A 26,582-nucleotide genomic window follows, 5' to 3' on the forward strand; every position below is an offset into this window, starting at 1 on the left:
CAGCCTGAAGAGCACAGAGGCACAGGATGATCTTAAGATCTTAAGTCTGAGAGAGGCGGAGGACGATAACCTTATGATATCTTTATTGTATAGAAGCTCATCTGTAGGAGTTGTGAGGAGAACATAAGAGCCCTGGACATTGTAGCTATCTCTTGTTCCATTTAAGTACAGTTTAGAGAAAGCAAAGATCTGCCCTCTCGGATTACACTATTTCACTTTTGTTTGGATGGTATGTGATATTTTTTACCATCACACTATGACTCAGTTTCCCTTACGATAACAGAAAAACACAATCACAGACAAACAATGGTTCGACCGGTGCACTCGGAAGGACCCTTCCGTAACAAAAGAAAGTGAGAGTGATTATCTTCAAGGCGAGAAAACTCTCCAACACAAGAAAATAAATCCTGAAAATAAATGTTTTTTTTTGTAAACACGCCGCTGCTAGACAGTTGGAGCAGAACTGGGATAGTTCTCTTTGTGCTTTTGAAGACACTGTCTGCCAGCACAATCTGTGTGCATTTGGTGTGGGTGACGTGGCTGAGTGCACAGAGACAGACTGCTCAGCCGGGGCGGCGCAGCGTGTCTGTGTGTGTGTGTGTGTGTGTGTGTGTGTGTGTGTGTGTGTGTGTGTGTGTATGTGTGTGTGTGTCTGTGGTCTGTGTATGTCTGAGCCTTTATATGCATCATAAGTGTGATAGTGCACATATGTATTATGTCTATTGTGTGTTCTTGTGTGGTTTGAGTGTATAGACCGATGGACACAAACCTGCACATCCTTCAGCAGATATTTATAGCCAGTGTGACATATGGCGTTGCTTTACTCTTGACCAATAGCCAATATTGCCAATGCCCCTGTGACACAACCACCATTCTCTTTTACAGTGGTCTTTTCAGAATCACAGGAGAACATCCCATCAATGCTGGAGATATTGTGTAAATGTTTTTTGTTTTTTTCTTTGATTCTAATGTACACATGTTTGCTGTCTTGTTGATGTTTGTATTTTTAACAAATAAATAAATAATAATAATAATAATAATAATAATAATAATAATAATTTCTTCTTCTAGCACAACGCTGCGATTGGCCCCTGGCTCGAGCATACACTGTAGATTACTTTTGCCTGCTATGATTGGTGGATAGATGATTCACTTACTTAAATACTGTTGTAAGTCACTTTAGGGTAAAGACCTCTGCTAAATGCCAAAAGTTTGATTGAAAACACATTGTCTTTTACAAGAACAACCTGAGGAGTGGATCAGACTTTTATGACCGAGGTTATCGTGTTCCGACGTAATGATGTTCGTTTCAGCACCATGGAGAGCGCCCGTAAACTGGATGGGCCCAGCTGGCCTTGACGATTGTAAAAGCATCGGCTAGACAGAACGGTAAGTAAACCGTAGGCTATATCAATGGAGTAAAAAGGCCTCATACATCATAAATGTCTGCTGGTGGGGCCTGATTGTTACTTTGGTTCATTACAGATTACTCGAGGGTATATAAAAGGTAACAAAAAAAAACTCAATATTTTCACATTTTAAATCCATCATAACCTTCTAGGTCTAGACTCTAGATAATTAGAGGCCTATTTCCTGCGTATGTTTCTTTTCCACTAGCCTATATTTACAAAAATAGCAGTCTTTTTCTGTAAACAGTTTTAATTCATTCTTTATTTGTATCCCTGGCCTTGGTTGCTCGAATCGGTGTAGGCTCTTTGCGCTCGGCTGCTTCATGTGGAGCCGATTTAGCTGAAAGAAGCATCCAGCCGACAGTGCATCCGCCCCCTGGAGATCTCCACACAGGGTGCCACTCAGCGGGGGTCAGATGCAGCGATACTGGGATTTTTAATCTCTCACATCCTCCACTTCCATATTCATGTGACTTTTTATCTGACTGTTCTTGAACTATGTTAGGACTTTCCCTGTTGCACTGTTCTTTTCTTTCCTTATCATGCCTACCGAATTATTTTCAATTGTTCGATTTGTTTGGCAACCGATAGGCTACTTCAACTGCGAGAAATAACATGATGTAGGTATGGGTGGAGGTCAACGTTTCAGTGTCAGAGGGCATCATCACATTATAGTGTAGTAGGCTATAGCCTATATGCTGCAGGTGAGGTCAGGTGTCTGCTCATTGAATGAATGAACGCGCAGCCTATAGGCTAATAGCCACCTATACCTTGTTCGAATAATGTTTTAATAAGATTATAAGCCTGTATGCCTACCTCTATTCAATGCATTCAACAGCTCACTCCCTGGGTCCCTTGTCCCGTAGCAGGCTGCATGGCTTCACTCCCTTGTCCCGTAGCAGAATGCATAGGCCTAGGCTTCGCAGGCAGCGTTCAGATTTCCCGGGATAGTCTAACAACCACGTGGCCGCCACGTCACATGGAAATCAGCACCTCGGACAGCGGCTTCTGCCAATGCGCAGCAAAACGGCGGATCATTTTTTTTTCTCCTCAACCGAGAGAGACAGCAAGGAGGAAAGCAAAATTCATAAGAAAATGAGGGGACGACAACGATAAAAGATAAACATGTGTGTGTTTCAAATAGAATGTTTTCCCCGGATAGGGTCCGCCGTTTGTCCGTCCTCGACAAAATCGATTTAGATGGAGGGAACATCTGCTATAAGGCTATCAGTATAGCAAGAATTTCATCGCTACCACCATCATGTAAAATAGCGTTTATTATTATTGATTGAATTTCACTGACGTGATCGTATTGTTTGTAAACGACCCCGTTATTTCTAAGTTAAGTTGATCTGGGATGACGATGTGATCGTTTAGCCTCGTTCCGTCTTTTCGGGGGGTTCTGAATCCCTGCACCTTCGTTCTTCCTGGTATAGGGGCTATGTTGTGCAGGAATCGTTGCAGGAAGACAGAAAAAACAGCATGGAAATGCAATGGATGTGTGTTTTTCTACAGATTTTTGGTGTCTCGTCCCCCGATCCTGTTTAAAATGCGAACACGTTGGATTGTAAAGTGGCTCTCGGACCTGTGTGGAGGGGGAACGGTGTGGGACGTATTCTGTATTTATCAGCCGGAAAAAATACAGTAAGGAAAAAAAAGGGGGTAAACACGGGTGATCATCTGATGGCTATAGCATGCCTCTGAGGGACAAACAAAAGAGATGATTGCCATCTCGTCTAATTTTAAACTCGCCTTTTTTATACGGCCTGAACAGATGAAAGCAACACCCCAAATATGACTCAGTCAGTGGATTTACTGATACCATAGCGACATCTGTTTTTTTAATAACGTTTTTATATTATTCCTGAGCCCCCTCCGACGTCCCCCCGTCTCTGCAAGCGAGATAGAAAAACACATTTTCCTTGCGAACCTCGGACAGCTCCAAGCTTCTCTTATAATATATTCCAGGTTTGGATTCGTGCCAAACGCGACTGAATCGAAAAATGTGCGTGAAGCGATTAAGTTGGATCTTATTGCCATTGAGTTATGACCATCGCTCACGCTGAAACATATTGTTGTTTTGTATCTATAGGCATCCGCTGAATCGCGAAAGAAACAGCCTTTTTGCCCATCCATGAAAAAACTTCCGCATTGGCTTAATAGCCTACACACATGCTGTAACCATATGATACAATAGCCTATCTATGTAACAAAGAGTGATAGCCTTACTCTATTTACATTGTCATATTTGAATTTATATTGACCGGGATTTGTGCTCGGCTGGCAGCCATGCTTTTCATATCCCTCACCTCTGATATTTTGTTTTGATAACCATAACCCAGCTAGGCAGGCAGGCCACTTGAACCAAATAGGACTGGGTAGGCTAATCATAATAATAATAATAATAATAATAATAATAATAATAATAATAATAGGTTAATAACAATAATAATAACAACAACAATAACAATAATAACTATAGCCTAATAGGCCTATTAATAATAATAGCCTAATAATAATAATAATAATAATAATAATAATAATAATAATAATAATAATACAAAAAGACTGAGTCTTGGCTCTCCCAAATCGTGCAGAAGACATGCCTGACTGATCCAACTCCATTTACTGATGATACGGTCTTTCACCCCAAAAGCCGAATATCACCTATGTAGCTCATGATGTTTAAGTATCGGATCCGTATGTTTTTCAACGAACTGAAAGTTCTGGTTTTGATGCGGTCTGGCTCAAGACGGGGGACCGAGACAGATACAGACCCAGACAGACGAACAAGCAGCATGCGAGGGCTCGGAGTAGGGGGCTGCGGGTGGCCTCCGTTCGACTGCTCCACCCGGGACGACGAGGAGGAGTACTACGGGACAGACCCCCGGCCGCGGAGCCTGGCCTTCGAGGAGAAAGACGCCAAACTTCAAACGAGCCTGGACGCCGTGTCGTTCAGCAGCCTGGCCAGTGGGATGAGCTCTCCGCAGTGCCGTATCTGCTTCCAGGGCCTCGAACAGGTAAGCATCAGTCATATATAGCTCCTGCATGCACCAGGGCTGAGGGGGTCAATTTTGTCCTATTAACATTACCTAATTGAAGTCCAGTTCAATAATTGATGAATGCAACAATTTCCTTTTCAATTATCTATCTTTCTTCTCAATAAATGAATTGATTTCAGTCACTTCCTGAATCTATGTAGAGTTCAAATCCAATTTCATCCTTACCCTGGCCCTGTACTTCCCTGCTACTTATAGCGCCCTTCAAGGCTTGTAAGTTAGACATGCTCCTGAGCGGGGGAATTCTTGTAGCATGGAGGAATAGGGTTCGAAAACATTCATCCTACACCCACCCTATTGTTTCTTACCACTTAAAGTTAGGACCATATTAGTTACTGAAGATGCCGGACACATGTTGAGATTTCCTTTGTCCACTGGTGTGCTATGTTACCCATCAAAACAAAGGGATGCTATTTCTTGTCCAACCATTCATTTCCACAAAATGTCATGACCTGGATACACATGATACCATAAGTTGGATTCTATGAAGCTTTGGCCCGGTTCCAACACGTTCATAACACATCCTTCCCTCCTCCCTTCCTTTGTCTTATTACTGATCTAACATGATTGGATTGGTCACAGCAGGAATTCCACTGCATTGCTTTCACCGATCATGGACACATATGATATATATATATATATATATATATATATATGCTAGTTATATTTTGGTTATCTTACAGAATGATCCTCCAGTGCCACACCTAAGGAGAGCTTTAGTAGGATCTTTGTTCAGAATCCTAAATAAGGATGTCCATGTGTACCAACATTGATTTGTGACCTATCCCACATATGAAATGGATGAGTAATGCCCCCCGGTTCTCTCCCTATATTGTATGGCCTGTGTAAGTGCTTCTGCCTGTACTTGTTGCCAACCACATTAACCCAGAAAAAGCATTTAGATCCCTGTCTGATTGTTATGACTGGATCTATTCTCCATCACTCTCTGTCAATATCAGACCCTGTGTAACAGCTGGGCTCTCTCGAGGATTTTAGCCGTCGAAAAACATCTTGTTAGGATTTCATCACTGGCATAACATAGGAAACAGAAATGTAATGTCAAATGATTTGCAACACTGTTGCATCCAGCAGTGACAACAGGACATACTGTAGATATTGAAATAGATAGGAAAGTATATGCAGGCTACACATTCCGGTAAAGCTATGTAATGACCGTTGTCATTGTGTAGCCCGATTTCAGTTAGCTGAGGAAGATTCTGTGAAATATGGTGAAGAAAAGACCAATAAAGATCATTCCTCAATTCTTAGGTCTATATTTTCTGGTTTAGAAACCGGTAGCCTACATCTACCAACTCCCACTTCCTGTAAGGCTGATGTGCAAACTGAATAATACAAAAACTGTCAAAGAGCCAATACAAAGGTCCATGTTTAGTCTAGTTCTATGGGCATGCCAATGGTATTATCGAGCAGTCTCTGCTGCACCATGTCCCATAATACAGCTATACATGGAGAGAATCAAATTAGACATAACCCTTGAACACTTTTAATTAGGCTTGGTGGTGTCCTTTGAAAGCAGGCACGTGGGTCCATTGGAAGAGCCGAGATGACAACATTGCTTGGAGTTGATTGATACGAGTGTCATAATGGAGATTTACTGTGCAGATGAATGAGAGGAATGAAGAAGATTCCGGGCCTGTGAGAGGGAGCGCTGTTTATAATGCACGAACCACCCTATCACAGATCTCAGTCAAGTATTATCCCACCTCTGCACAGGGAGTGATAATCCTTATTAAATAAAGACCTTTACATGTATATATGAAATGGGCCAAATCCTTTCATTTAGGCTGACACATCTATGAAGAGCTTATAGGAGGGAGGTAAAAGAAAAAGAAAAAATAGTGGTCAAAAGTAGAAGAGGTCGAGTGTTATCGTACATGAAAGTTTGAACAAGTATGGTTCCCGAGAATATCCTTTAAAAGGCGAACTAACTCTATGGTCTGCTGTGAGGTGGTGTGCTAGTGTGTATACCGAGGCTCTGTGCTCTGTGCGAGGGTGCTGATGTGTAAGGCATTGGACTGTAGGCATATTCTGACATTCTTCTAACATCTCTGGAGAGACGGGGGAACCTACAGTGCCCACAGTGGATTGTCTTTAACATGGACAACAACTGTCCTACATGCAAGGAAAGGAGATGTTGAGATATTGACCTATTGATTGCACTGGTTATCTTGCTGTTTTTGATCTAGGAATAATTGTGATTGTGCCACGAAACCCACAGGTATGAAAGCTAACACAAAGGCTACACAATCATATACTGATATTGCTGCCAAGCCTTTCAAAACCTGTGTGCACTTCTTCTAAACAGAGGCGATTGAGAAATTGGTATTTTACCATTTGGATGAGTCTGATCACCTTGTGCATGAATACATTTATTGTGTTTTTTCATGCTGTCTGTCTTGTCAGATGGAAATGTTGTAAATCGTGTCTGAGACCAGACAATAACAACCTTTCTGTCACCCCACCGTCTGGTGTTTCAGGGAGCAGTAACTCTGTGTAATTGTGAACATATCCACAAACACGTGTATGTCTGTGTGTGTGTGTGTGTGTGTGTGTGTGTGTGTGTGTGTGTGTGTGTGTGTGTCTGTGTGTGTGTCTGTGCGTCTGTGTGTGTGTGTGTGTGTGTGTGTGTGTGTGTGTGTCTGTGTCTGTGTGAGAGATGATAGGAGATGGGGAAAGAGAGTGGGGGAGGGGAAAGAGACAAAGGGGAGAGAGAGAGAGAGAGAGAGGAATAAAAAAAAAAGAGAAAAGGAAACGAAAAAAGAAAGGTGGGTAAAAATCCACGCTGTGCGGATTAATAAACAGCACAATAAGTAAAAGTTTTTAAAAATTATCATATTTCTCCCCCCCCTGTCATATTTTCTGAAATATTCTCCCTAGATTCTCCTTCTAGATTTCACAGGTTAAGTGTCTCAACAGGTGACGGCCCGTCCTCCCCGGTGTTTGACATTTACCTCCACCAACACAATTAGCCACCTTGTCAGGAACCATGAAATATTCATGCTCGCCCGGCCCTCCGGAGCGCCGGTTCAGGGTTGATGTCCCGTTGACACCGTTAACCCCAGACTGGGAGATGGACAGTTTGGATTTGTCATCCAATGTGTCATGAAACCGCCCCCCCTCCCACTCTCTCTCTCTCTCTCTTTCCCTCACCCCTCTCCCTCACCTCACCTCTCTCTCTCTCTCTCTCTCCCTCTTTACCGTAACCATTGCTCTTCCTTGCCCTAGCATACCATACACTAACATACACACAACTATCTTGTTATATACCTCTAACTACCGTACTTGCCATACTGTACCTATCACTTATCACTATCATGTTTTATATGATATAACTATTTGGTTTGATACTTCTGGTTTGATGCTAAACTGCATTTCGTTGTCTGGGGTACTTGTTCTCTGCGATGACAATAAAGTTGAATCTAATCTAATCTAATCTAATGTAATACATGCTATATGCACCATAGCTACCTAATTTATAATAACACCATCGGTTTATCTGACCGCTGCAGCATTTGATAGTCATAACATTGACACTACCCCCTCTCGGATATGCACGGGGCTCATCATCGGCTCCCCAGGTGATACACGGCAGGATTGCATTCATAATGACAACGGTAATTGTTTCCCTGATTGCTCTGTAGCTTCGAATTATCGTGCCATATCCCAGGTTCACCTGTGCGTCTCAATGATATCCCTTTCATAAAGGCATCATCGGTTCCTTAGCTGTCCACTTTATCTGATTTATAACGGTAATACGCCCGAGGAGGAGATTGGCTTACCCTTGAATTAGTCCATCTGATGTGGCCGCTGCTACTGTCTAGCCCTAGTCCCTTCAGTCCGTGCTAGCTGAAGCATCCACTTTTGCATGGATATTTATACGCCCCAAAACAAAGCCTATTTATGTAACGTTGTTGTGATGGGCAATCCGCGTGTTTGGGGAATCAAATATCTGTCCCACCTATGATTACACAACGGCATATTCGGTTACTCAGTCACTCACATTCTCACGCATTCCTTGTAACACCCATATTCCCCCATATCCCTGATAATAAGATATGTATACTGTATATACTGTACTGCAGGGGGAGGCTGGTGGAGGTAGAAATCGGAGGACGGGCTCATTGTAATGCATGGAATGGAATGTGTGTTTGATATCGTTCCTCATTCCATTCCGTGCATTTACAATGAGCCTGTCCTCCGATTTCTACCTCCACCAGCCTCTCCTGCTGTTCTGATTGTTGATGAATGACATCATTATATTCAGGCTTATTTGGCTGTTTTTGGAACACCAGAGAACGAGCTATCATTTACCTGGAATGTGCTACAGCTTGCTATGTGGTTGTGGAATTCAGATCATATTTTCAGGTACGGTAACTTGTTATTGTTCAATACCACCATTCAATAAAGAGGCGAGGAGAGAGAGAGAGAGAGAGAGAGAGAGAGAGAGAGAGAGAGAGAGAGAGAGAGAGAGAGAGAGAGAGAGAGAGAGAGAGAGAGAGAGAGAGAGAGAGAGAGAGAGAGAGAGAGAGAGAGAGAGAGAGAGAGAGAGAGAGAGAGAGAGAGAGAGAGAGAGAGAGAGAGAGAGAGGGGAATGAGAGAAATGAGTCTCAAGTTGGCGTATGAAAGTGGAAGTAATTCCCTAAGTACCAGCACAGTGATTCCTCTATATTAAGTATGCCCATTGAAAATGCACCAGTTAAATGCTGGAGTGTGTGTTTTTAGAGTGAGTGTAATAGTAGGGTTTACATCGTAAGCGACACAAGCCGCCGGCTTCCTGGATAGCCATGCCACAACAGCAAACAGGCAGGGAGACGTGTGCGCTGACTCACCGAACCACCCCTCCCTCCCCTCCCCTCCCTCCCTCCCTCCCCTCCCTCCCCTCACCCGTCCCCCCCTTCTTCTCTCTCCCCACTCGTCTCCTCTCCCTCTCCACAGCAGCCCTGTGGCTATCTGGAATCTGAACACACACGCACACACACACACACACACACACACACACACACACACACACGCACTCATGCACACGCACAAGCACACACACACGCACACCCACACACACACACACACACAGCCCAAAAAAACGGAGCGAGCTTTAACTGTACTCACCACAGCATCAGCTTGCTAAGAGAGGAGAGATGGAGATGAGAGCGGGGGGGGTGTAAGAGAAACAATGGGAAGGGGAAACAGTGAGGAAGTGAGTGAGGGGGGGTGGGGGGGGGATGAAAAGATAAAGCTGTTTGCACTTTAGGCATTTAGAAAAGAGCAAGAACAACAGCAACGGGGAGACACACGCGGAATCATTATCACTGTGGTAATGAGGGCATTTACTAAAACATACAGGCTTATTCCCACACACTCCTCTCTGGTACTCTCTTTTCATTCATTATCTCCGTTGCATTTAGTCGGTAATCCTCCCCAGCCCTCGCCGCTCTCTATCTCCCCTCCTTATCCCTTTCCAGGCACCAGGTTCCTGCCTTCAAACACAAACAAACCATAGCTAAGTACCATACCAGTGATTAAGTACGGTGATGCTCTCTCTAGACTATCTCAGAATTATCATTGCAACAAATACTGATATATACTGATATTTTTACCGGGGGGATGGTGTCGACCATTTCCGTGTGGGGGTATTTCTACCCAAAACCATTAACAATCGTTCCTCCACAAATCATGTACCACTAACCAGTTGTTGCCATGAACAATCCATGACCATAACATGTGGCATGCGTGCTTAGTATTCGAGGAGTAGGCTATTCTTTGTCAGTGAATGTGTACTGTGTAGTGTCCTCCAACCATTATTATGTACTTACGATAATGCCCCCTCCGTACTTACCGACTGACATTTATGGCCCTCTTTCTAAACACACCCGCTTCCATCACACCATATCAGTCACCTCTGGAGTGTGTACAATCACCGGACTCCATTTTGTATTATGTTAAAGTGCGCTATCCATCCTGGCACATTCATATCATCTTATTACCATGGAGATGTGTTTTCCCTGGGCCCGTCCTTTCTTTACCGAAATAAATAACGACGACAGGACATAATGGAGGGGGGATAAAAGACCAGATGATGGGATCAGTGCCTTGACCGTAACCCTTGACCCTCAGCCAGTGGCGATGACATGACATTGATCTTGTTTATGACGGATCTCGTTTGCCGTCGTTGTCCCGTAGGATTCAGCCAATCGGCTCGAGCAGCTTTCAGATAGCAGTAAAAGGAATATTGTTTGATGTTGTCCCCAGTAGCAGTTATATAATCACTCAATGAAGTTTACCTCAATGATATTGACAGAGAATTGCATTGCAACGTTGTATTTCCCAGGGGCGTGTTCCTAATTGCATTGTCTTCCTAATTGCATTGCATCAGAGTTCCTTCCTGCATATTCTGACTCACCAAACATTTCCTTTCCCCCCTCAGACTGATTTGATAACTACTGACCGAAAAAACGGAGTTGCCCATCCTTGTAGTAGATGCATGATTCAGAACTAGGAGAAGAAGCCTGCTGGTCTGGTTGGTCTGAAGCCTTCTCTGAATGTCGTTGCTCTCTGTGTCCTGCAGGGAGAGCTGCTGAGCCCCTGTCGCTGTTGCGGCTCGGTGCGCTGTACCCACCAGCCCTGCCTCATCCGCTGGATCAGTGAGAGAGGCTCCTGGAGCTGTGAACTGTGCTACTTTAAGTACCAGGTCCTGGCCATCAGTACCAAGAACCCTCTGCAGGTATATATTGTGTGTGTGTGTGTGTGTGCGTGCATGTGTCTGTCTGTCTGCCTTTTTTTCCTTTTAAAGTAATTGTACACTCTTCTTTGTAGCGTTTGTGACACTGACATCCATCTCCACGTGTTTATCTCCTCCCCCCTCCCCCCTCCCCCCTCCCTCCCCCCCAAGTGGCAGGCCATCTCTCTGACGGTGATAGAGAAGGTGCAGATCGCTGCCATCATCCTTGGCTCTCTGTTCCTCATCGCCAGCATCTCTTGGCTGGTCTGGTCCTCCCTCAGCCCCTCTGCCAAGTGGCAGCGCCAGGACCTGCTCTTCCAGATCTGCTACGGCATGTACGGCTTCATGGACATAGTGTGCATAGGTGAGATATCAGAGTTCTTTTTTTTCTTCATATGTTTTTAGGGCATTTCTGCTTTATTGAGATAGAGACAGTAGAGATTGACAGGAGGAGGGATGGGTGAGAAAGAGGAGGGATGACGTGCAGGATATGTCGACGGAATCGAAACGGGGACCCTGCGGTTACATGGCTGACGCCTTAGTGTGCTATGCCACCAAGCGCCCCCTACTCTGTATTCTTAATCAGTGTGACGAGAGGTTTGAATACATTAGATTAAATTAGAGTTGGATTGAAAATCTTAAGGATATGCAGTTTTTCGGGGTGGCCACATCATACTGTAAGTCTAGACAAGACAAGAAAGACACACATGGACACCATTTGAATGTTGAATGGTAAATGTGTGAAAGACGGACTAAGTTTTGAGGAAAACATGCTGGCTGTCATAGGCGCATATTCATCATCAGTAGTTGGTCAGACTTATTTGCATCTTTCCAGGACCTCCTGACAGTGAGACTACAGTGGCTGACCTGAACGTAATTAAGCAATATCACACTCAAGGTCGTGCTGTTATACTGAATATCAGCACGGCTGTGATTCGGTCATAGGTACGAGGCCGCAGGCCGAGTACCGAAGACGATCACAGCCGTGCTGATATTCAGTATAACAGCACGACCTCGAGTGTGATATTGCTTTTATACAACAGTTCTACAGCGCAGATTTATTAGTTAACAGTAATAAGCGACAACAGATTATGATTTGTTTGTTTACTTATTTAATCATAAAAACTGAACTTCAAATGGACGGTTGCCTAGTAACGTGAACACAAACATGTAGTCTAATTAACGGTCATTTAGTAGAACATCTGTGCGGCGGAGTGATACATCCCCAGTCCCAGTGCTGTTATACTGCATATCAGCACTCATGGAATGCCTCTCGTCCAATCAAATTACTTGGTCGGAACTAACTGTTGTATAACACTGCATAACATAATGGAATACCTTGTCTACCTCTCTCTCTCTCTTTCTCTCTCTAGAGAGAGAGATTAAGAGAGTAAGAGAGAGAGAAAGAGAGAGAGACAGAGAGAGAGAGAGAGAGACAGAGAGAGAGAGTGGGAGAGACAGAGAGAGAGAGTGCGAGAGAGAGAGAGAGAGAGAGAGAGAGAGAGAGAGAGAGAGAGAGAGAGACACAGAGAGTGAGCATCTGTGCAGCATGAGTAGTTTGTTTTGGTTGGTTTCTGTTTGTTTTTGTACCCTTGGTGAGGCCACGGCCTGTGCGATATGTTTGCCCTGCAAATGTACAGCGCTGAGAGCCTTGAGCCTGAGACTCTTTCTGAACCTCTTTAAATATTTACAGCCCGCTTGTGCAGCAGAGGTGGTCAACAATAATTTCTTCTTCAAATTGTTTTTCCCAGAGTGTATTCTTACTGTACTCTCTCTCTCTCGTTGTCTTTTATGTGTTCCTCTTTTCTCCGTCGACTGAGCCACACTTTCCAATATCATACCTATCTGTCTACACCCCTCCTCCATCTCTCTCCTACGCCTCTTCACTCTCCCTCTCTACCTCCACTAATGTATCCTGCTTCTCTCTCCCTCTTTCTCCCTTTCTCTCTCGTCCTCTGTCTGGCTCTTGTCCAGGCCTCATAATCCATGAAGGATCGTCTGTTTACCGGATCTTCAAGCGCTGGCAGGCGGTGAACCAGCAGTGGAAAGTACTGAACTACGAGAAAGCCAAGGACCTCGGGGACCCCATCAGCTCCAGCAAAGGGGGGGGGCGCGGAGGAAGGAACCCCCCCCACGGCTCATCCGGAGCGGACAGGGGGGGGCGGACGGGCCAGCGCGTTAGGACTATTCTCAACCACCACTGTGGCTACACCATCCTGCACATCCTCAGTCAGCTGCGGCCCGGAGACCCGCGCATCAGCGCCACCACCGCCCGCGAGGTGGTCATGAGGGTGACCACCGTATGAGACCGTGCTGCGCGGAGGAGGAGGGGGTCAGGGGGCTAGGGGCAGAGAGCTTTGGTTATGATGAAGGGTAAGCGGGGGGGGGGGGGAGGAAGATGTGGCCAACAGCCAACAACCCTCCCCCGCACACACACACATACAATCTCCCCCCCCAAAAAAACTAATGACTCTCACCATTTGCCCCTGGCCTCACCCCCCCCCCCACCCGCTCTGACTGTTTCCCTGAGCCCAAACACGTGACAGGGTGAGAGAGGGAACAAACACAAGGGCATGGACGCAGACATCCTGCTTCTGAAACCCCCCCCTCCCCCTCACATGAGACACGAGGGGAGGGAGGGAGGGAGGGAGGGAGAGCGACACGATTAAAAACGCCGAAGTTACAGACACAAGACTGTAGGACGAAACCAATTAATAAGAAAAATTGAACAAAAAAGAAAACAGCTTGGGTTTTAAAAAGCTGGAGGGCTTTTCTTTCGCCAGCTGAATTACACACGAGCATTGTCATTAATCCTGTTGTTTTTTCAACAAAAAAAAAAGAAGAAAAAAAAATGCAAGTATTGTTACTGATTTTGATTTTATAATAGAGAACGTGATAAGGAGAAAAATGATGAAAATCGAACATTTTCTTACATCCACCCTGACCCCCATGCCACCAAAAATAATGCACCTTCTCTGCTTCCCCTCCCCCAATTCATTCCACCTCTGTGTCCCCCCCCCATCCCTTTTCTCTCATGAGGTGTGTGTCTTTGACAGAGAGACAGGCAGAAGTCATCTTCTGTCACCACACCTTGAATGTCCCTGCACTAAGCAGTTTGGAAAAAACCTGTTAAGAATAAAAGCAAAAAAGTGCAATAAAACAATTTAAAACAAAGAGATATACGACTATATCACTGGTAAGTGAAATTCCAAAAGTACAATTCATCTTCTGCAATAAAGAAACCTGTACATCATGGTAAACCCTATGTGATGTTATGGCTTTATTTTGGAACTCCGTTATACCCCTCTTTGACATTGTTATTTTGAAATAAGTATTATGAACAATATAGGCTATATGATGTTTTCATGCACAGTGCCTAGTGTCTCTAGGACTGGGTCCTGGGAATTGCTGCCCTGCTTCAATAAGACACGGTATGGTATTGGTGAGAGTTAGGAGGATTAGATTAATTTCTAATAACTTCCTGGAGTGATTGGGTGTGACATGGGATCGATCCGAGCTGTTCCAATAGGCCTACGGGTGAGTAACAAAACAATTGCACTAGCCATTGTTATGGCCTCTCCCTCTGTGTTGGTGACAGCAACTTCATGAACACTCTACTAAGCAGGCTCTGAACTACAGGGAGATATCATTCTCTTGGCCTATACTGTATGGAACGCAAAATAATGGCATGGGTAGATAATTTGGTGTTAACTCATAATAATAACCGACAGATGGCGACAGGACCTGGTCAGCGATTATCAACAAGGCAGTTCCTGGGGGAAATATCAAGGATATGAATGGACATATTATTGTAACATATCAATTTATGGATCAAATAAAAACAGATTCATCAAGATAATAGTCTCCCACTTAACTGGGAAACTCTTGCATTTATGGAAGTGGGCCTTGGGGGACACAATTTTGTAAATAATTGTATCTAAACATTAATCTCGCTAAATTACAAACACAGTAGTAAAAAAAAAAAAAAAAAAACTTCTGATATAGGTTATTGGGGAGATTATGGGGACAATCACCGTTTTTGATACAGAAGGTTTAGGTTTATATCCAGCCTCTTTATAATAATATTACTAATGATTAAATTAATGGTGTTAAATCGTACGGTAAAGTTCCAGGTCTTGTACATTGCATTTGCTCTGCGCGCCGCAACAGATATACCCTCTCTCACGAGCCCGGTGTAGGTACTGGATTTTCCCACCCTACCAGGGTTTCCCACTTTTCCGGGTTCGGTCACCGGCAACAATCTATCCAGACGTCACGACACGCCCTGATAGTAGCACAACCAATCAAAACTCACCATTAAGCCTTACGTAGCACGACGTCAAAAGAGTGCGACTAGTGAAGAAGCGTGGGGTAGCGAGTGACTGCATGGAAGTTGTTGATAACAGTATTGCATGATCAACTTAACTGTCTTATCGATTGAACCAATTTGACAATAACAGTTGTTGTTGCTGCTCAACTGAACTGATGCAAGATGAGTGTGTCGATGCCTCAGAAGCGCTTTTACAGGCAGCGAGCCCACTCCAACCCCATGGCTGACCACACGTTTGAATAGTGAGTTTCCTCACTGAGTCAGTCGCTAGATGCAACTATCAGTGATGTTTTAAGTACATTTTAAAACAATCTAATATATTGCTTTATTATATTATGATTAATATGACTTCTAAATACCTTTGAGAGAATAAGTGGTGTACCTTATCACCACAAAGCAATAAGGACTTACTGAAGGCTTATTGTTAGTGATTTTGATGAGAGAGGTGAAAAATTAAATGAGATGAAAGATGAAAAAAGATAAAGCAAATGTGTTTAGCTTGAAATCACGTCTTGAAAAAGTAATGCTGCTCGTATGCAATGTAATTCCTTGATCCAACAGATAGCTCATAGAAATGCAGTACTATTTGCATGTGAAAATGCATTTTCTCCATTATTTGCATTTTGTAGGTAAAACCTGCATGCAGAAATCACTGATAGCTCTTTTAATTACAAAAGTAAGATAGCTGGATGATGTTGGGAGGTCTGATACACACTTGACTTGATGTCTTCTTTCCCTGTGACACTCCTTCAGTCCTGTTTGTCCAGAGGATATGGACTGGTCTCATCTGTACCCGGATACAGGCTCTTCTCGGGTGGAGTTTGCAGACATCGGATGTGGATACGGGGGTCTTCTAGGTATGGCTTTGGGTTTCACATGTGGATCCCTATGCCCTCTGTATGTAGTTTTGCAATTAATTGAACCCTACATTTGCCAGTCCTAATGAGGTCTGAGGACACCTTCCAAAGGGGCAGCTCCAATATAAACCATCAGACACACCACAGTCAAGAGACAACACATGAAATAGGCTACAGCAAATCTACTCCTTCCTCGTTCTCATTATGATTAACAGTGCTAGAAATGTATCTTTGTATACATACATTTATTTTATGTACATAAGTACAGATGTTGTTGTCAAAAAAAGCCTGGATTTTCCTTTAGCGACGTTGATGGCATACACCCCAGGTCAAATTGACTCTCTCTCAATCTCTCTCTCTGTCTCTCTCTCTCTCTCTCTCTCTCTCTCTCTCTCTCTCTCTCTCTCTCTCTCTCTCAATCTCTCTCTCTCTTTCAATCTCTCTCTCAATCTCTCCCCCCTAGTGGAGTTATCTCCACTCTTCCCTGACCAGTTGATCCTGGGCCTGGAGATCCGTGTGAAGGTGTCAGATTACGTGCAAGACCGTATCCGCTCCCTGCGTGCGGCTGAACAGGGCGGCTACCAGAACATCGCCTGCCTACGTAGCAACGCCATGAAGTACCTGCCTAATTTCTTCGCAAAGGGACAGGTGTGTAGAGACAGCGTTGCCATCCTGTTACTCTCCTTTTAAATGCACACAGATCTCAAGTTAGGATTCGGCCCAAGGTGAATGTTGGGAAATACTGATGAGCAAATTGCCAATGAATAAATTCTCTCTGACACGCTGACAACATCAAGTATTGTACTGCCCTCTAGTGGGAGCAATAAGGATTGCTAGGGACCAGGGAGCCATAGTTTAGGGGCCTCGTTTAAAAACGTTGCATACGCATAAAAGAAGGCTTATGCCACTTTCTAAGCAAACTTTGGGACTTATAAAAAAACTAACTTGACTGGAAGAATGTGCAGTCCTCCACAGACACTTTGACCCATGCGTACGCACATAAACCAGAGAAATTAGCAACTGCGACTCCGATGGCAGAAGGATGAACCTCGAGAAACACTTTGAATATCAAATGAATATCATTGTGTAAAAATAAATCAAAAATATGGTCTCTCTCGTATTATATATGAAGAGTTCCCTGGAGTTCACACACAAAAAAAACATGATTTTAGTATATGATTTTCGTCCGTACGCAACCTTTTCACGTCACTACTCCGCAGTTTTATAAATAAGGCCCCACTGTGTTACGGCTGTAATAAAAAAGTGAGTTCCAAACTGACGGCAAAACAGGAAGTGTTCTAAAAGATAATATACATTTACACTTGTAATAGTGGAAATACCCAATTGTTTGCATATTGACGTGTGTTAAGCCCACAAAGATATGAGGCTGTAGAATTTCTTATGGAGTAAGTAGTCGTACATATAGAGTACAGACTATCCCATTCATATACACTGGCTAAATGCTAGCCGGCTGAGCCAGCAAAAGAATGTTCCAAGAATGGAAATATGACCGCTAAAAGTCTGTGGATGAGCCTACAACGCTCCAAATAAGTGGAAAATTAGGTCCAACATTGAACACAGACATTCACTCTTGGTGGGTAAGCAGAAGAGATTTAAGATTCTCCATAAAACTGTGACGAACAGTAAGCTATTGACCTCCGACCTTTATGTCACATCTTAAAGACTTAGCCTTGATTAACTCCTGTTAATCTGTTGTTTCTGAAATAATTTATCCCATCACATTCTGTATGGTGCTGGTGACCTACATGCCAAGACAACACTGCAGGCACTGCCCCCAATCAGAGCAGTCATTAGAGGTTTCACTGTCTAGTTGTCAACAACCTTCTAGCATGGCAGTCATAGAAATGATGCCATTAAAAGAATGCACAGGCAAGCCACACGTGAAACCTCCACCACGTCCTAATATACTCATGTGTGTCAACGTGCCGTGAGCTACAGAGGCGGTCTGACACAACAAGACAAGTGGGGTAGTGGTGGCCTAGTGTGGGGTAGTGATGGTCTGGTGTGGGGCAGTGGTGGCCTAGTGTGGGGTAGTGGTGTGGCCTAGTGTGTGGTAGTGGTGGCCTAGTGTGAGGTAGTGGTGGCCTAGTGTGGGGGTAGTGGTGGTCTAGTGTGGGGTAGTGGTGTGGCCTAGTGTGGGGTAGTGGTGTGGCCTAGTGTGTGGTAGTGGTGGCCTAGTGTGGGGTAGTGGTGGCCTAGTGTGGGGTAGTGGTGGCCTAGTGTGGGGTAGTGGTGGCCTAGTGTGGGGGTAGTGGTGGCCTAGTGTGGGGTAGTGGTGGCCTAGTGTGGGGGTAGTGGTGGTCTAGTGTGGGGTAGTGGTGGCCTAGTGTGGGGTAGTGGTGGCCTAGTGTGGGGGTAGTGGTAGCCTAGTGTGGGGTAGTGGTGGCATAGTAGGGCTGTAACGGTTCAGTTGGCCCACGGTTCGGTATGAACCTCGGTCTTTGGGTCACGGTTTCGGTTCAGTTTCGGTACATGTTTTGTGCGTAAGAAAAAAAAATGCTACTATTTATTTACAAACTGTTACTTTACTCCAGGGATTCGAACTCCAGGGACGAATCGTAACTTTAATTGTAAGTCGCTACAATTGGGGAATAAGGCGCTATATGAGTCAGTCCATTTACCATTTACCATTTAACAGAAGGCTTTATCCAAAGCTACTTACAACAAATACATTTGACTAAGTAAGTGAATCATCTATCCACCCGTCATAGCAAGAAAAAGTAATCTATGCTCAGGCCAGGGGCCATTGGCCGTTGTAATGCTAAAAGAAGGAAAACATTTAATAATATATATACTGTATATATATATAATATATATATATATATATATATTATATTAACAGTAGAGAAACTGTACAGGGCGGTAGAGGCAGTGGTGTAGTCTAGTTTTTTCTAGTGGGTATACTGTGATTTTGCCCTCCCAGTCAGAGCGACACCTGTCCCGTAGCGACACCCCATACGCACCACCACACTCACTTATGCATACAGTATGCATCTACACCAGTGTTTGCTGCCTTGGGGGGGGGGGTGGCATGGACTGTACTTGTACATCAAGCTGCCTCACGCTACAGAAACAGGAGATAGGCTCCTGCCCCCTAAGGGCCGTTAGGCTCGAGAACCATCGGTTCTCAAGGCTACTTACGTGGTCTTGACTACATGTCCACTTTCTCACCTGGTTCTTGCTCTCTCTCTCTCTGGTGTGCCGACACCATCCTGCTCTCTCTCCTTCTCTCCCTCTCTATCCTCCTCTCTCCCTCTTTTGCTGTCACCCAAAAGGCAAATATAACAACCAGAGTATTTATAATTTAATAAGAGGTATACATTGAATTCATATAAAATCATAACATCATTCTAATTGAATATTGGGTTGCTGTGGGCAATAGAGTCAGATACTGTCTTTAATTACTCTCTCACCTGTAAGAAAATCGTATGTCCAACTACAAAAAACAGACATTTCCAATGAGTGAGGGTTTGTTCCAATGCTTCAATCCACTGTCCATGTACTGTAAATATGCCATTATGGTATTACCATAAAGCCCAATTCTAGCAGAATAAGAAAGATTGTATATCTACTTTAAGTAAAATAATAAAGTGCCTCCAGTTAGCTCTTTAGCTGGCATGTGTGCAGCAGACTAGCTCATCTAATCACCTCTGAGCTAGCTAGCTAGCTTGCTAGTTCTTTGACACTATTATTCACACCATGAAACTATAATCAGACACTTGAATGAATGAATGAATGAATGAATGAATGAATGAATCGTCTTTATTGTCATTGCTACAGTACAGGTACCAAACAACGAAATTTAGGAGGGGTGGCTCCCCTGGTGTTAGGAAAGGGGAAAAAACACTTTTAAAAAAATCACAAGAAGGGAAGGAGCTGGTTTACATAAATAAAGGCTATGTACACTATCCACTATACTATACTGTACAGATAGACGACTAGGGTTGTCATATTGCACAATAGTGTTATTGCACATTTATTTAAAGTGTCGCAGTTTGCAGGCTTGAAATGTACATATTTGTGCCTCAGCACTACACCTGATTTTTTCAGTCCAGCTGGCTGGCGAAATGAGGGAGTGCTTCGCCAACCAATCAGGTAGCGGTATTGCCCTGCCTCCCCCTACCATCCTAGGTTTCGCAAATTCGCGGCCCGCCCACCCCAAGGCTCTGTAGGGGAAATACTGAGACTAGCATTCTGAACGACTGGTTATGTGATAACAAACATGTCAGAAAGTTCGAAGTAAGTGCTTCGTAACACAGGTCTACGGGGTGAATTTTATGAATGAAAGTGAAAGTTCTGTCACAAAACGCCGTTACGTATCCTCGCGCATTTTCTAGTGGGTATACGCAAATCCTTGGCCTTTCCTAGTGGGTATACGGCGTAGTCCTGCGTATCACGTAGACTACACCACTGGGTAGAGGGGATGTCGATGTCTCAGGAGGGACAGTTAAGATGTAGCCAGAATAAGATGGATCTTCAGTCTACGGCGGGAGATGGGGAGTGACTCTGCAGTCCTACAGCAGTGGGACGCTCGTTCCACCACACACAAACAGATTATAGCAGGAGAGATCTGTTCTTCACGTTGACACGCTGCGGGCAATTAGGATGAGTGTTAGATGATTGATTGACCTGTAGCATGGCGTGGTGCTTTATTGCTTTATTAATTAACCACAGGGCTTGATAGGCACAGTATTGACATCTTTGCTGGAGGACATAATATCAATTTGGAATTTCCCCTAGCCTGACCATGGACCAATGTTCTGATTGGTAAATAAGAAATGTAGTGTGTCCCACTCACTATGACTGACTACGTTTTGACATGCATATTCTGTTAATATAGAATAAATACAATTTTTGAATAAAACACTGTCATATAAATAGAATAGAGTGATAGTTTTGAATGACATGTATTTCCAAAAGTAAGTGCTGGTTTGTACCATTGATAAACGGTTCGATAGGAAAATATAAGCAAGTTTCTAATGTGCGTGTACTGTTACACAGCTTCCCAGGGCTTACAAAACAATTGACACACACATCTTCTTTTATCTCTTCATGCTAAGAAAACAATTCTCCACAGTATTAGGATCAATTGTAAATCCTAGAGGGGAGGTTCTTACTATAAGCCCTTTGGGGGTTCTTACCTCTCCTGCACAACATTGACATTTTGGCACCGAACAGACGCCTTATTCCCAAGCGACTTACAACAAATACATTTCACTAAGTAAGTGAGTCATCATATCCACCATTCATAGCAGGAAAAAGTAACCTATGCTCAGGCCAGGGTCCATTGGCAGTCGTCGTGCTAGAAGAAGGATTTTAAAAATTCTATAAAAACAATTCTATATAAAAAATTATATTATATTTTAAAAATGATATATAACCCTTTTTAAAATGATTATTATTACACAGGAGAAACAGTACAGGGGGGGTTAGTAGATGGAAGAGGAACAGTTAAGGTGTATCCTGAAGAGATTGGTCTTCAGTCTCCGGCGGAAGATGGGGAGTGATTCTGCACAATCCCTGCAATGTTTCTTTCTTGTATATACTTTAGTTTTTTTATCACTTCCTTGGTGCGAAGAAATAAACTAAACACACACACACACATCATCAGGCGTACAGCCGCTTGCACAGTCACATCCTCAGGACCCATGACACCTTCCATAAGAGTGCACAGTTCCGTGGTGGACGAGCGTGTCATTTGAAAGTTCCGCTTCCATTCAGCACTGTTGTCTCGTGATCCAAGGAGGTAGGGTAACGGTAAATGCTAAGTGGGATGCTTAGAACGACCCATCTCTGATGTCACCCCATTGAAGTTGACATTTAAAACGGGTTAGGTGTGGTGGTTAGGGTTTAGAATAGGGTCGTCCCAAGGTTCCCATTTAACATCTCCCGAGGAGGCAGGGGCAGACTGAGTGGTCTGTGCAGGGATGTGACTCGAGAGTGGGATGATGACTTGTTGTTGTTGTTGTTGCGAAGATTTGAAAAACACGTATGCCGTGTTTGTGCTGCGGGACACGGAAATAAGGCCGCTGCGCAAGTCAGAAACGACTTTCTTCCCATTTTACGTTTGGACGTGTAAACTAATTACCTCCGAAAGGCCACTTCAATTATTTGAGTCTCCAATTCGTTTCTAAATGTTCATTCGGAATGAATTAATTCTGAACGGCCAGATATTGCGAGTGTAAAACCTAATCACTGGGTAGTTAATTACCTCCAAACATCAGGCCGCGACCTAGAGACTTTATCCTCGAGCTTTAATTTCGGACTCATCATCCATCAAATTGTGAATAAGTCCAGTATTTCGACGATGGTGCAAGTGACCCACTTACCCAGCGTCACGTCAGCTGAGTATAGAACCATGCTAATCACTATTTAACGTCATACTGTTGCAGACTTGATCCATTAGATTAAGCCGTATTGTTCAGTGACTTGATAAAACTAGCACCAGCTTACGCAGCGGGTCCCACTAGTACCAGGGTCGAGTAAGGTAAAACTTCCCCTTTACCTTAAACGACTTCTGTGGTAAAGCCTCCCACGCAGACGTGTATTGAACAGTACCAGGGTAGAATAATCACAACAACACTTCCCGTTTACCTTAAATGACTCCTGTGGTTTAAAGCCTCCCAGACTTTGTTTGAACAAAAACCTGCATATACAGTCTTACACACATTAGCGCTCTACTGTGTTACTCTCCAAGTAGGTGTCAGGCTGAGTGTTGGGACCGGAGGCTTACAACCAAAAAGGAAAAATCATGTGAAGGATTTTGATCTGAGGGAAATAGCCTTAGCCTGTCAGGGAGTCGTCCTGCGTCTTTTTCTTTTTTTACCACTGGTTGGTTTTGTCAACTTGCCAACTCGCTTGCAAGTGTTAATAAAGTTCCAGAGAGCCCACAGAAAGACATAAAATATATTCTGTTGTTTTCTTTTCTGACTTTTTTCTGAGAGTACAAATTACAAATGTGTACGTTTTTTCCAGCTCATGAAGGAGTGGGGCCCATTCCCAACCCCCCTGGGGCGGTGGCAGTCCCCGGTGATTAAACCCCCCCTGTCTTTCTGTTTTTACATGAGTTAATTCATTTAAAACTAATAAAAAGTGACAGGAGTGAGTTTTTTTTTAGCAGCCAGACTAATATTAGTGGAACCTGCAGTTGTAGTTGTGTACAACTTGTCAAAAGGTAGAGACGGAGGGGGACTTCAGTTGGGGGGAAATTCCAGTTTTGCAATCCTGACTGCCTAACTAACACCTGACAGAATGGACTACACACGGACGCTGACTCTTCAAATAACTGCGTCGGTGTGCAGGTTTGATACAGGAGAGTAGAAAGTAGCCCTTCTTAGATAGCGGACATGGGGGGGGGCAGCAGGATGTTCATAGATCTGTGTTTCTTCACCGAGGTCAGATGAAGTTGAGACGCTCGAAATGTCAGTCTTATCTCCAGTGTGACCCATTTGTTTTTGTTTTTCTCCCTCTCTCTCTCTCTCCCTCTCTTTCTCTCTCTCTCCCCCCCCCCTCTCTCTCCCAGCTCAGTAAGATGTTCTTCCTCTTTCCCGACCCTCACTTCAAGAAGACCAAGCACAAGTGGAGGATCATCAGTCCCACCCTGCTGGCAGAGTATGCCTACACGCTGAGAGTAGGGGTAAGAGCAGAGTATGTCTACACGCTGAGAGTAGGGGTAAGGGGTAAGTGTACTTCTGCTTGAGGCTGTGGGGAAGGTCTGAATTGTTTGTCCCCATCCAAGAACAAGACATAGGCGAAGACATAACACCAAATGTGTGTATGATCCCAGTGCAGCTCCATAGTCTGTCAGGCCTGGACCTAACTTACTTTACACCCCCCACCCCCCTGTCTTGTCCTTATGTCTGTCTTTGCCTCTTCATCAGCCCCTTCAATCACCCCTCCCCCTCCCCCTCTCCTACCTGTCAGACTGTCACATTTAACTTCTCATGATTTAAGTGGGCTTCCAGGCATCGGGAGGAGAGGCCGATGGTGCAGACAACAATGGGAGGGGTGTAGGTGTGGGTGTGTGTGTGTGTGTGTGTGTGTGTGTGTGTGTGTGTGTGTGTGTGTGTGTGTGTGTGTGTGTGGGTGTGGGTGTGGGTGTGGGTGTGTGGGTGGGTGTATGCGTGTGTGCATGTGTATGCACGTGTATGCATGTGTGTGTGAGCATCTCTGTGTGTGTGAGTGTGCGTGTGCGTGTGTCACGTGTGCAGTCTGCGCACGTACAATTTTTTTGCTGTGTGTGTGTGTGTGTGTGTCTGTGTGTGGACACAACCTGCACACTCAGCACTGACACGGGGCTGGTGCCAGATACTGATCTCTGCTGGTGGGGGGGTGGAGAGCTGTCTAGTGAATTTTGCTCTGTGGCAGTGAAAACTCCAACGTGGACCCACCCAGAACACACACACACACCCCTGTCTAAAACACACACACACACACACAGACACACACACACACACACACACACACACACACACACACCCGCCTCCAGGAATTCCCCACCTCCTGGCCTCACTGACAACTCCTACATCACTGAGCTAACATGCGCCATTGTGCAAATCTGTGCCATTACTGCGTTTTCCAGGAAGCCCGTGTTCTAATAATACTATCTGTTCAGGCTCCAATGTAAACTACAATGACACAGGTGACAAGCCTCAGTGTTTTCTCTTTGGGTTATTTCTGTCTCTCTGAGGTGAACAGACCTTTGCTCCTAGAAGTATTTCACGCCAATTTGCCCAAGGCTGGTTCGAGTGTTTTTTTTTTTTTTTTTTTTACATTAACGGAAAAAACGTTAGGTGTTAGGATTTGGCCTCTTGTCTGACTGGAACTAGATCAATACTGAAGTGAAGTAAGCCCAGTGTGTAGGGTGTGTGTGTGTGTGTGTGTGTGTGTGTGTGTGTGTGTGTGTGTGTGTGTGTGTGTGTGTGTGTGTGTAGGGTGTGTGTGCTTCACGTGCACAGGAACTAGTGTGGCTAGTGTTTGACGTAGGTGACATGTGATCCGGTCATGAGTACAGTGACCCAATTAGTTGTAATTTACAGTCTTGTCAGGTTCCCAAGGCCTCAATGTCAAGAAGTTTGAGGACATATTACTACGTTCATTACGTAAAACGACTTGTGTTTCGTGGCGCTCTCTCCCCAGGGCTTGGTGTACACCAACACAGACGTGGAGGAGGTTCACCTCTGGATGGTGAAGCACTTCACCGAGCATCCGCTGTTCTCACGGGTCCCAGAGGAAGAATTGGTATGCTGCCCTGGGATTTAACATGATTCGTGTAGATTCATATCAATTCCATTTCACTTGGATGTGGTGCCTAGTGTACGTAGTGTACGTCACATGTTTAACTTTTCCTTGGCAGGTCGATGATGTCATCATCAGTCGCCTGGGAACCTGCACAGAAGAGGGGAAGAAGGTTCAGAGGAACGGAGGGAAGAACTACTTGGCTGTTTTCCGGCGGGTGGAAGATCCAAACTAACACCCAGTGTTCTAGATGAAGCGGTTGGGTGTGACATAAACTTTACCATTCGCTATGCGGGGCAGGGGTATCAGCGCTCCCCAAAACGGATGACCAAAATGACTACCTCCATGGCCGAAGCCAAACATCGCTTCCTTCTGATTGGTAGACGGGAAAATGTTCACGTGTGTCAAGGATGCAAATGATAACCACCATAATCTGTTATGTACATATGTGTGCCTGAGATGGGGTTTGTGCGTTTCACTCTGTTTTTTCCGTTTTTAAGAAGCAAGAAAAAATCTGTCATGTGACTGTTCACAAAAGGCATGCCGAGATTAATTTGCATTGAGGTGTTGTATTGATTCATAGTAAACCTGATGTCCACATGACATAAATAAATATTCTATTCCCCCTCATGCCACTTTTTTTCCCCCCTTTTTTTTATTGTGGTATGAAATCACTTGCTCCTACCCTCTGCCAAACCTTAACTGCTATTTTTGGTCTAGCGTGGAGCCTTCAAGGCTTTCTCTGTTCCAACTTGACGCTCCGCAGCGGGGGAAGTGTTGCTTTTGGCTCAGAGCCGCTGATGTTACAGACCTCACCCTTAAAAATAGACCGGAGAGCAGATGAACAAGGGAGAGAGATGGAACGGCGGCGGCCGTACGAAAATAAAAGAGGAAATAAAGAGAGGTTAACGTATTTGTTGTTTTTTGTCCTGT

General features: G+C 44.3%; 2 protein-coding genes across 2 annotated transcripts; both read left to right on the forward strand.

The window, feature by feature from the left end:
* Window positions 1-4,087: 4,087 nt before the first annotated feature.
* Window positions 4,088-13,510, forward strand: LOC308173274 (E3 ubiquitin-protein ligase MARCHF9-like; the record flags this gene model as incomplete). The annotated part of the gene is made up of 4 exons (XM_080548279.1): window positions 4,088-4,429; window positions 11,052-11,207; window positions 11,376-11,568; window positions 13,179-13,510. The coding sequence occupies 4 exons, from the start codon at window positions 4,088-4,090 to the stop codon at window positions 13,508-13,510; spliced, it is 1,023 nt and encodes a 340-aa protein (XP_080404405.1).
* A 2,092-nt stretch (window positions 13,511-15,602) lies between these two features.
* mettl1 (methyltransferase 1, tRNA methylguanosine) lies at window positions 15,603-26,582 on the forward strand. Its single transcript, XM_080548285.1, has 6 exons — window positions 15,603-15,776; window positions 16,288-16,391; window positions 16,855-17,039; window positions 23,935-24,048; window positions 25,551-25,652; window positions 25,768-26,582. The coding sequence occupies exons 1-6, from the start codon at window positions 15,697-15,699 to the stop codon at window positions 25,882-25,884; spliced, it is 702 nt and encodes a 233-aa protein (XP_080404411.1). The 5' UTR covers window positions 15,603-15,696; the 3' UTR covers window positions 25,885-26,582.

This window comes from Nansenia antarctica, assembly GCF_963989245.1.
Source record: "Nansenia antarctica genome assembly, chromosome: 18".
Lineage (NCBI taxonomy): Eukaryota > Metazoa > Chordata > Actinopteri > Argentiniformes > Microstomatidae > Nansenia > Nansenia antarctica.

Excerpts from the sequence above, each read along its gene's own strand:
- mettl1 (XM_080548285.1), top strand. The coding sequence starts at position 15,697 with ATGAGTGTGTCGATGCCTCAGAAGCGCTTTTACAGGCAGCGAGCCCAC. Across the intron at positions 15,777-16,287 it reads GCTGACCACACGTTTGAATA|TCCTGTTTGTCCAGAGGATA; the intron begins GTGAGTTTCCTC and ends ACACTCCTTCAG. Across the intron at positions 25,653-25,767 it reads GGGTCCCAGAGGAAGAATTG|GTCGATGATGTCATCATCAG; the intron begins GTATGCTGCCCT and ends TTTCCTTGGCAG.